Source organism: Ceratina calcarata, unplaced genomic scaffold, assembly GCF_001652005.2.
Source record: "Ceratina calcarata isolate Rehan_Ccalc_2016 unplaced genomic scaffold, ASM165200v1 scaffold436.2, whole genome shotgun sequence".
Taxonomy (NCBI): Eukaryota; Metazoa; Arthropoda; class Insecta; order Hymenoptera; family Apidae; genus Ceratina; species Ceratina calcarata.
The window spans coordinates 11,174-21,213 of record NW_017167384.1 but is presented as its reverse complement, the minus strand read 5'-3'; the positions used below and the strand labels follow the sequence as shown (position 1 = coordinate 21,213).

At 38.9% G+C, this 10,040-nt stretch overlaps 2 protein-coding genes across 6 annotated transcripts in view; both read left to right on the top strand.

Annotated features, from left to right (window-relative positions):
- The window catches only part of LOC108627058 (uncharacterized), a 21,217-nt gene extending 14,118 nt beyond the window's left edge, over positions 1-7,099 (top strand). For all 4 annotated transcript variants that reach the window (XM_018028097.2, XM_018028096.2, XM_018028095.2 and 1 more), the window contains 6 exons: positions 1,840-2,038; positions 2,449-2,614; positions 2,805-3,083; positions 3,229-3,371; positions 3,591-3,848; positions 4,089-7,099. In XM_018028097.2, coding sequence (XP_017883586.1) covers positions 1,840-2,038; positions 2,449-2,614; positions 2,805-3,083; positions 3,229-3,371; positions 3,591-3,848; positions 4,089-4,233 — 1,190 coding nt within the window. In that variant the 3' untranslated portion in view covers positions 4,234-7,099. The remainder of the gene's footprint in view (positions 1-1,839; positions 2,039-2,448; positions 2,615-2,804; positions 3,084-3,228; positions 3,372-3,590; positions 3,849-4,088) is intronic.
- Positions 7,100-7,186: 87 nt separating this feature from the next.
- Positions 7,187-10,034, top strand: LOC108627021 (kynurenine/alpha-aminoadipate aminotransferase, mitochondrial). 2 transcript variants are annotated; one of them, XM_018028033.2, is made up of 8 exons: positions 7,187-7,872; positions 7,946-8,111; positions 8,215-8,401; positions 8,486-8,602; positions 8,690-9,013; positions 9,085-9,211; positions 9,285-9,493; positions 9,591-10,034. In XM_018028033.2, exons 1-8 carry the CDS (start codon positions 7,806-7,808, stop codon positions 9,669-9,671), a joined length of 1,278 nt encoding a protein of 425 aa, XP_017883522.1. In that variant the 5' UTR covers positions 7,187-7,805; the 3' UTR covers positions 9,672-10,034. The 2 variants fall into 2 exon arrangements, with proteins under 2 accessions (XP_017883522.1, XP_026671030.1); XM_026815229.1 differs by having other exon boundaries at positions 7,786-7,872; positions 7,980-8,111.
- The last annotated feature ends 6 nt before the right edge of the window (positions 10,035-10,040 follow it).

Here is a 10,040-nt window from a genome sequence, read left to right as displayed (position 1 = left end):
ATACAAGTTGTTTGTCTTCTAATTTCGATATTTAGCGAGTTAACTATGATTAATCGGCATTTTATAGGTCCTGAGGAAATCCGGCCGTCGCACCGTCGATCACCATAGTGTCACCACTATAATTTTTCAAAAAACCCATAAATTGATATAAAAATTTGCAGGTAGCTTCTTAATAGTAATGGGAATGTATAATAACAAATTCAGCATGTTAGCATTGTTTAAATACGTAGCTTATACATCCTTAACGAGAGACCGAGTTTTCCTTTAAAGAACGCAATAGAAAGTTGGATTCTTTGTCGCTGCCGAAGCTCGAATCCCTCGTTCCTCTTTGGCTCATTTTTTTGATAAAAAGTTCCTGACGAACGGCAATGACGAGACTTCGGCTGGATGGATCTCCAATTAAGTCACATTGAAAATGTCAGATTCAGGATGATTCGTACATGAGCAATCGATGGTGATTTTTTAAATATAGTGGAGACAGAGTTGTTATCGATGCAATCAGTAAATAGCTTTAAAGCTCTCGGAGGATTTCGTAAGGCAGCATCCTTGAGGGTTACCGCATACCAGCCACAGGTTGTCGTCCTCGTTCGCTTAAATCGACCTATTAACCCCCTTATTCAGTGCTTCCTAAGCGAAATCACAGAATTTCGACCGAGTTCACCGGGAATTCCGTTTCGTTGAACATCTAAAGAACGCGTCTATTCATTTCTTTTCTCCCTTTCAATCGTTCGAATTTTTCAGCTCTTCAAACCGCAATCTCCAACGAATTTCTGTCCTTTTGATTATCAGACGAATATCAACATTCTCTTTCCCTCAAGTCGTTCGATCTTGTATCAATTCAATAAGGCATTATTTTTATCAGAACTAATTTCCATTTTCCTCTCCCGAAAACCATTTCGTAGAAACTTGTTGAATTTCGTTATACCGAGTTATGATTATAACTTATAGTATCGAGTTATTTCTGGGTTAATCTTCGCCAGATGTGCTTCCTCTTTGTTTTCCTACGTTTATGTAACTTCACCGTATACACTTTATGCATCGATGACTGCGCTCTCGTATCGCCGCTTCCGAACTCGAAATTTGCGTGGAAAATAAGGTAGGTCGAACGAGTTCCCGCGGAGAATGGCGAAGGTGTTATCAGTGACAGGTCTTATCGAGACGTCCTAAGACAGGCTCCATCGATTCTCTCGCTTGGAATCAATATCCAGAGCCCAGAGCCCACGAAGCACAATGCTAGCACGTGAGCAAATAATGTTTGGACCAGTCACTGCTCTTTGAATTCTACTGGAAAAGTTTCACTCGGGAATGCATTGATTCTTGAATACGCCATAAGTACGCTCGTGGATTTTTATGCCCTTCTGCATATAAATGATGTGCCGCGTACAATTCTTGAATTTCTTAGATTAAATGTACGAGACAATTAATTAAAACGCAATTAACTGAATTCTTAAGGTTTTGTTGGATAGTGTAATGTCTTGAAAAAATATTTTCCACCCTTTTGTTGTACTCTTTTTCGCTTTATCCTTGTTTTCAAAGTGTTCTGCGCTCCCAAGGTAGCGGTTTTCTATTGAGTACCACTCTATAAGACATTCCTTGAAAGTTCCACGTTATTGATTATCGTTGGAATTCGACAGCCGAACGCTGTGACTTTTCCGAATTAATACATGGTCCCAGAACATATTTTTCCTCTGACCATGAGACATCTCGTTTGGAATGAATAGATTTAATCTGCCGTACCAACAACGATAGATAGATTTAGTTTACTAAGAATGATAAGGCAATAAATAGCTTTGCGATACACATGACATTTCGTGACGCATGCAATGATACTTTGTCCAGGTATGGGGAGCGTCGTAGGCAGCAACGTAACCGCGGACTCGACGACGTTCCTGCCGGATGCGACGTCGACCCTCAGCGAACGAGAGCAACTGAAAATTGAATTCTACAAGACGTACGACGTGATGACCGGGGTCAGAATCGCGGCGACTCTCGGTGGTTTTTTCGGTCTCATGATCCTCCTGCTTGTTTATAAAAGCAGGCAAGTTTCATCTCCATCCGCGAACCGTTACTCCGCTCTTCTGCAGAATCTAATTTTAGAATCGAAACTTCCCCGGTATTCATAAATTTCTGAAAACTGCCACCGCGTGTGCCTTTTAAAAGTGGCCAGACTTTGTTTCATGGGCACGTGGCTCCGAACGTGTTTTCAAAGTTAATCTGAGTTTCCCAACCTTTTTCAAAATTCATCGACCCCCCGGAAAGAAATAATTAAACTCTGCGTAAAGGATGTGTTTCAATTTAGGCGAAGCAAAGTGAATACGGGGTGTCTCCAAAATTATAAGCAGTCCTTTCGTGAGTCTCGGGAGGTTCGAAGAAAAGATTGTTTTTCATAAAGTCGGGAAGGGTATAAATAAAGGATGAAAAGGGTAAAAGAAGGGTTGTGTGGAACAGGTGTAAATCGAGCAAGCAGTTGGATGATCCGAGACTGACCGCAGCAGCGGCTGCGGCGGTGGCTGAAGCAGAGGCCGAGGAAAGAGCTCTCGCAGCCCACCTCGAAGCAATCGCCAGATTACCCCCCAGGCCGGATCGGGGTCCCAGAAGATCCCTTTGCGTTGAGGTCAGTCCAATCACCAAATCAATTCAATTATCGACTACCGTTTCCGTATCATTGACCGCGGTTTTAATAGAAAAATGCACACGTAGCACATTTTTAACTTGGAAGCTGACGAGAGCCTCAGGCGAAAAGAGCGATTATTCATAAAATAAATTGTCGATTTTATGAGAACGAGGGTGTGCTCTGGTTAAAGGTGACTCAATCTCATTTGCCAAGAATCGGGCCGCGATTCGCGTCGGTCGGGGGTGGCTACGAGGCTCTCTTAACTCCGCCGATGAAGCACCCGAGGCTGATGCTTCCGGAGGAACAAAGGAGATGCAGTTCGGTAACGTGTAGCAGCACCGGGAGCAGTTATCTCGAGAGGAGAGGGTCCGCAATGCCAGTACCGTGTTTGCCGCTTCATCCTACATACTCGACGAAACACTCTGCCCACGACGAACCCTGGGACCTTTATTACCCCATCGACATTCAGGTAATCGTTACATACAATTTCCTTCGATCGCTGGCAATTAACACTTGAGATAAACCCGTTGGAACAACGATTCTAGAGATGAAGTAGTTTTTTAATAAATAAACGTTTGGCGATTTATAACACGCTCCCCGTAATTTGTACGTAGGTAATCCAACCAACGCCAGAGCTTTCTCCATGCACGAGCGAGGCAGGTCTGTACGCGAACGAGATAATGATCACGGGTACTTCCGGTAAAAGAGCACCGTTGGCTTCCATGGGTAGCGTCGATCCCCCGGAACCAGACTCAAGGTCAGCTCCCCCAGAAATTTTTAACTCCACAATAGATTGATTGTGTAAAATGCAAAGTGAAGCACGGTTTTTGAATTATTAGTTAAAGACGTGAAAAATGCTTGAAACGAAAGTTGTGCACACCCTGTATGTGCAGAATAACTTTGCCAGAACCCTTTTTTTCTAACTTTGACTCGTTTACGTTGCACGTGTGTGAATTTATAGTCTGAATTGTTTAAGGTCGCTGGGTTCCGACTCGGTCTTCCTGAGGAGCACTGAGCAGGACGAGTGCCTCGACACGGAGGACGAGGTATCCGGTTTCTCGACCGACTCCGAGGCACCCGGGCCGAGCTGTCGACAGTTCCTTCGAGTACCCAAGAAGAGGAAGAAAATAGTCGAGAAATGGGATGGTTGCGCTGGATGCGTTCCTAGACGACGGCCTGGAGGCAAACCTTGTCAAACTTGCCATAGCATCAGCGCGGCCGTTGAAACTTCTAGGTATCCCTCTTAATAGATCTTCATTCATTTCATAGAATAAATCAATATGAACTTGTTTGTGCGCAATGTGAGTACAAACTAGTATACAGGAAGGAATTCACTTTTGCATTTCACTTCTGATCTTCTGTATGTGTTCAATTTGCTCATCCACATAAATATACTAATTAATATGTTTGAAAGTGTAACAATAATTTAGCCACTGCTCTCGTGAATATGTAGCCCCGAACGTTTTGGTGACAGGTCTCGAGCAGTCTCAATGAGTACCAGTAGCCAAAGCAGCCACACCTCTCCACCCTGTTCGCCATCCATCGAGCTTAGGCATAGGCCACCCCCGTCTCCTTTACCATCGAGTCCACCCGTCTGGTCGCAGGAGACGCTCTTTTAGTTCTCGGAGGATTGTCAAAAGTAGAACGAGCAGTAATCGCACAAAAGTATTCCTTCCGCGGGAGCACGTGAAAACTAGGAACGATCGGGTGACTTCACAAAAAGGAGAATCAAAAGCCCGGAAATCTTGATGCTATTAACTCGGACAAAAGGGAACTGTAGTAAGAAGAAAGAGAACGGCCGTGGGTTAGAAAGAAACGGAATTACGTGATGGAAAATTTGCAAAATGACTTTAAAAAAAAGTGAGAAAAGAAGAACGATATTTTGAAAGGGCGGAAGATCTTGGAGATGAACAGACTTCGTCGGAAAAAGTCGCGAGCATTAAGGGAAAGGAGAACGCTATAAAAATGTCTAAAAAATTGTAATTAGGTGTAGAATTAATAAAGGATATACAAGTATCGAAACGTTAACGAAAGGCAGGGGAAGGGTTGCAAGGAAACTAATAAGACCAGTGTTTGCGAGAACGAAGTAATGTTACGCAGTAAGTGGGTCAATAAGAAAAGGTGATGGCCAACTTTGTATAGTAACGTCTAAGAGAAAATGAGAAGCGAAATAAAAACTAACAGACTAATTAATCGTTAAACGAATTGTTGTAAAAAAAAGAGGAAAATGGTAGAGTACTATAGACATGTAACATTGTAAATAACAAACAAAAAAAGAGAAAAAATTCGGACTCCCTTTTTTCATATTCGAAAAAGAGAGGAGGAGCGAATGCAAAAGATGTTACGTTTGTATCGCGTTAGAGAGAATAAAATCAAAAGTTTTCATTTAAAAAAAAAAAAAAGACGTTGAACTAGTTGTGTGTGTAAACCAAAGGAAAAAATATACATGAAACAGTACTTCGACTACTCGTTGTGATTAACTTCTGATTTCGTTTCTTTTAATGTTCATCTATGTATATGTACGTACGATACGCGTAATCATAAAGGATAAAAGTTGGATTAACCGTGTCGGAAAATTTGAGGGGAATATATTCTGTACGAAGTTTATCAATCTTTCCGTTTCCGAAGAAATATTTTTTTACAAATAAAATTATTTTAATTAGGAAATGTGTTCACTCGATAGAGATTGATTTATTATTATATTGCGTACGTTTATTAATCGAATACATTTGTTAATAAAAGCTGAAAATAGTTTCACCTTCTTTCATTCGATTGAAATTCCGGAATTATTTTATCTTATTAATATCCACCGATTATTATTAACATCTTTCGTTTCGTGCTTGCTTAGTTGATTAATTAATGACGCTTTGATGACTGCCAATTAAGAAGCAGAAATCCTTCATGCGCGTATGCGAGCATGTATGAATGTATATACATATGTATGTACGCGTGTTATATACGTATATGAACGTACGCATGCAGTCATGTATAGAAAACTAGAAGAGTCGAAGCCAAATATAATTAATAGTGTTGTTTCCATTAATCGAGCCGCGTGTATCACCTCTGGCAGAAGATATATATTTTTTTATTTTATTCCTATTTATAATACTGTTATCTTTGTTTGTATAATTTAAGTTATACTGATTATTTCTTCGGTTAATCAATAGGAAGCATTTATCATGTGTTATTACGTTAAGACTAACAAGACCTAATTGAGTTTCTCGTTCATGTCTTTATTAAAAAAGAAAGATCAATGTAAACCCGACTATACGTTTAACGATTATGTTACAACGCGAAATTTCCGTCGGTGCCTTTCCGCCGGATCTTCTTCCATTATCATTTAGATAATATACACAGCATCGCAAGAGATGAGAATCAGGCCGAATGAAAAAGCGATAACGATTGAATTAACCATTCGGTTTAATGAACAGTAGTCATAGTGATGACAATCATAATCATAATCGTGATTATACTTGTCGCTGCGTAATTATTATACCGAGGAGAGAGAAATTATTTAAGGCAACAAATGTAAAGGGAAACGAACCAGATTTATTGCCTAACGAGAAAAAGAAAACAGAAAGCGATTATTATAACGACAGTGTCTAAAGATTGGAAATAAGAGATGTAAAACTAAAAAGGTAACAAAGAGGGTGCGTCTAAATTAGAGATGAAAAAGCGAGGAAAGAACGAGGGATAAACGGAGATTAAAATGCAACGGAGTGACTATAATGACGATCATGATCACGAGATAAAAAAACGGTCTGTCATTCTTTCGTATTGTTTTTAAACAACAAATCTTTCCTGATGTACGAACAATAAAACTTTCACCGTTTCCTACTATCATTTTCTTTCGTCACTTCCTCGCGTATGGATTTTCTTCTCCGATGGCAATAATTTCGACGTACAAAGCAGAGTTCGATTCAAACACCTATGATTCGACTTAATTTACTTATACGGAAAGGTCTGAAGCGGTCAAACTCCGATTTTAATCAAAGGCAGGCTTCGAAAACGTCTGTCCGGAGTTCGATCGTTCAAAACCATTTCCTTGTCAGAAGAATCGGTTCTATCGTCTCTTAACTTTCTTCTTTCTTCGCTGAGTTTCAATGCAGCGGATAAGCAAGAGTTAATAGAAATCATTTTCGTTTATATGAAAACAGTAGTATTTACGAGTCGATCTTCGTTGAAGATTTTTTATATGCGTTTTCCCAGGTACGAGTGATTTTTAACAATAATAATAACGAAAGTAATGATTATTCTTTCTACTGTTGTGTCTGTGTCTAAACTTCCGAGGAGCATTTTACAATGGGAGTGTGTACTCGACTAAACGCTGTTTATAACAATAATCTTTCCCTACCCGATACAACTCCACTTTTGCAATGAACGAGCAAGTAGCGAAATACTCATTTCCTTCACCACCGCGTCTCTATATTTTTTCAGATACCAAATAAAATGTACATGTTGAACATAAAACGTTGAAGTAAAATATCCTACACGATTTTCATTTTATTTTTAACACGCTAAGCGTCGTTCATGTATTAAAAATTAAATAGCTCAGAGCGTACATGCTATCTTATGTACCACTTAATATAATAATTATAATTAATGAAAAATTGACACTTCAGGTACAAATAACTGTATATAATAATATACAGATTGCGATAAGATTGTATAATATGAAACCGCACACGTAAGTTACTGCGATCTGTCGTGTCAAACCGGGTGACGATCTACGTGAATACTAATTCTAAACTCATTAAAAAGAAAGTCGGTTTGGCGCTTAACGTGTTAAGGTATAACCCAATATCAGCATTTTCGCAAATATATATATATATTTATATTTAACGAGAAATCTCTCTGTGAATAATTATTCTTTACCAAATTATGTAAATACGTGACCGATCAAATTTTATTCATAATGTTTGTCGTGTGACCGAATCGGTGTGACCGATAACCCACGATATTGATAACAGTAATTTTTGTTTAATACTACTCGAACATCAGTCGTCTTCGATCTTTCAAGACGCTTACTTGAGATCGAGTAAGCGTTACACGATTGAAGTTACAGGCTTTTAATAATAAAAATCTTATATGCATCGCGATCCAGCTAGTATAAATAAAATAGAATAAAATAAATCCGGACTGTAATTAAAATTAGATATATTTTTTTTTAATTTTTGGAGAGAGATTAGCGATGAACCTTGCACAATTTCTGACGAATGTCACCAACAGACGACGGTCGAGTATCATTCGTGAATGGGGTAAGAAAAATGTATTCTAGACGCGTGAAATATTTGAAGACGAGGTCTCATACTCGTTTCGTGTGAAATGCAGCGAAGAAATTCGTTAAAACTAAGAATGCAATCAGTTTGGCTGCTGGGATGCCAAATACGGAAACGTTTCCTTTCGAAGAGATTACTATTACGTATAAAAACGGGACTAAATCTAGATTGTTTGGCGACGAGCTGGCTTGGTCCCTTCAGTACGGACCTTCCCAAGGGTAATTTTTATACTTATTCAAAAGCCATATGAATACAAATTATCCTCGGTATAATTAACATCATTTCCTCGTCAATTTACTGTTCTTCCTTCATTCTTTTAAGATATCTACCATTATTAAATGAAATACGGAAGTTTCAAGAATACTGGCACAAACCGATGTACAATGATTGGGATTTAATTATTACATCGGGATCGATGGATGGTTGTTCCAAAGTGTTCGAAATGGTCTTGGAGGTCGGTGATCCCGTAATGGTTCAAATGCCAGCATACGATGGAATTTTGATCGCGGTAAAATCTAATCACCCATATAATTAACTGCTGCCTGACTTCTCATCCTTGAAAAATTTATTCTTCAACGTTGTCCATTATTAGCTAGCTCCGTTTGCACCAGAATTCATAGAAATCTCACAAGATCAGGATGGTATCGACCCCGAGAACATAATCGAAGTTTGCGAAGAAAGAATACGGACTGGTAGACCCGTGCCAAAAGTGAGTCATGATTTATTGAAACACCCTAATTCTGTTTGCCACGTGCTCGTCCCGATTGAGAGAAGTATATGTGTATCTTTATCGTAGATCATTTACGTGAATCCAACTGGAGCGAATCCGACGGGCACGGTTTTAACAGAATCCCGGAGACGGAAAGTTTACGAGTTGGCTGAGAAATACGATTTCTTGATAATCGAAGATGATCCTTACTGTTTCATACAGTTCGAGGATGAAAGACTGACGACGATGATCGAGTTGGATACGGTAGGTCGTGTGATACGTTTGGATTCCTTTAGCAAGATTTTTAGCGCCGGGCTCCGATTAGGCGTCGTCACGGCGCGCACGGAATTTATAAGAAAGCTGGAATTGCACATGCAGATGACGAATATTCACGCTTCCTCCCTGTCGCAGGTATCTCAACTATTCATTTAAATAATTAGAAAAGAATCGAAGTAACGAATAAAACAATTTATTTTTTCAAGATGTTGTTATATAAATTTCTAAATGCGTGGGACTTGCCAAAGTTGAGGGAACATTTCAATTACGTAAAAGACTTTTATCGCAAAAGACGCGACGTAATGCTGTCCTTAATTGAAAAACATCTCACAGGTACCTTCGATGTTTATATTCAGACATTGGTTTTTAAATGTATTCGGTTCTGTACGATTTACGATAAAATTAGGATTGGCGGAATGGAACGTTCCGAAGGGCGGCATGTTCGTTTGGATCACTGTAAATCAGGTAAAGGACGTGATGGCATTGACGACTGAGAAATGTGTATCTCAAGGTGTTTTCGTTCTTCCTGGTCATGCATTTAACTACAACCGCTCGAAACCAGAACAGCACATTAGACTTTCATTTAGTTATGCAACACCGGAACAAATCGATAAGGTCTTTAAATATTATTTAATCGATAATATTACTATGTATTTATCTAATCAGTGACGCTATTATCTAATAATCCACTTTTTTCTATATACATTTCCAGGCTTTGGCAATTCTCGCTAAACTGATACGCGAAGAAATAGCTAAATGTAAAGATCAACAAAATGCAGAGAACTGTTCCTGATTTTCTTCTAATTTTTATTATAACATATTACAGATACATTTTTAAATCCTAAATAATAATAATATCCTCTTAAATAATATCATCTCCTCTCTTGTCTGCGGCATTCATCGCATTGCTTTTCTAAAAAATACTATATATCCATTGAGCTCCATCCTGACCGGACCTAGCCTGAACTATGAGATGAGACAGAAGCGAGTTTAAGGAAGATCTGAAAGTCCTAAGATGAGTGAGTGATCATCTCGAGAAAGAATAAAAAGAAAGTCGTGTCGCTTCTTAGAATTTTATTTCTTTTCATTGTTGAAATTAATGTTCGAGCTATTGAAATCAATATCATCTCTTTCGAATCAAATTTATTGTAAAAGTGAATAT

Excerpts from the sequence above, each read along its gene's own strand:
- LOC108627021 (XM_018028033.2), top strand. The coding sequence starts at position 7,806 with ATGAACCTTGCACAATTTCTGACGAATGTCACCAACAGACGACGGTCG. Across the intron at positions 8,402-8,485 it reads ACGATGGAATTTTGATCGCG|CTAGCTCCGTTTGCACCAGA; the intron begins GTAAAATCTAAT and ends GTCCATTATTAG. Across the intron at positions 9,014-9,084 it reads ACGCTTCCTCCCTGTCGCAG|ATGTTGTTATATAAATTTCT; the intron begins GTATCTCAACTA and ends TATTTTTTCAAG.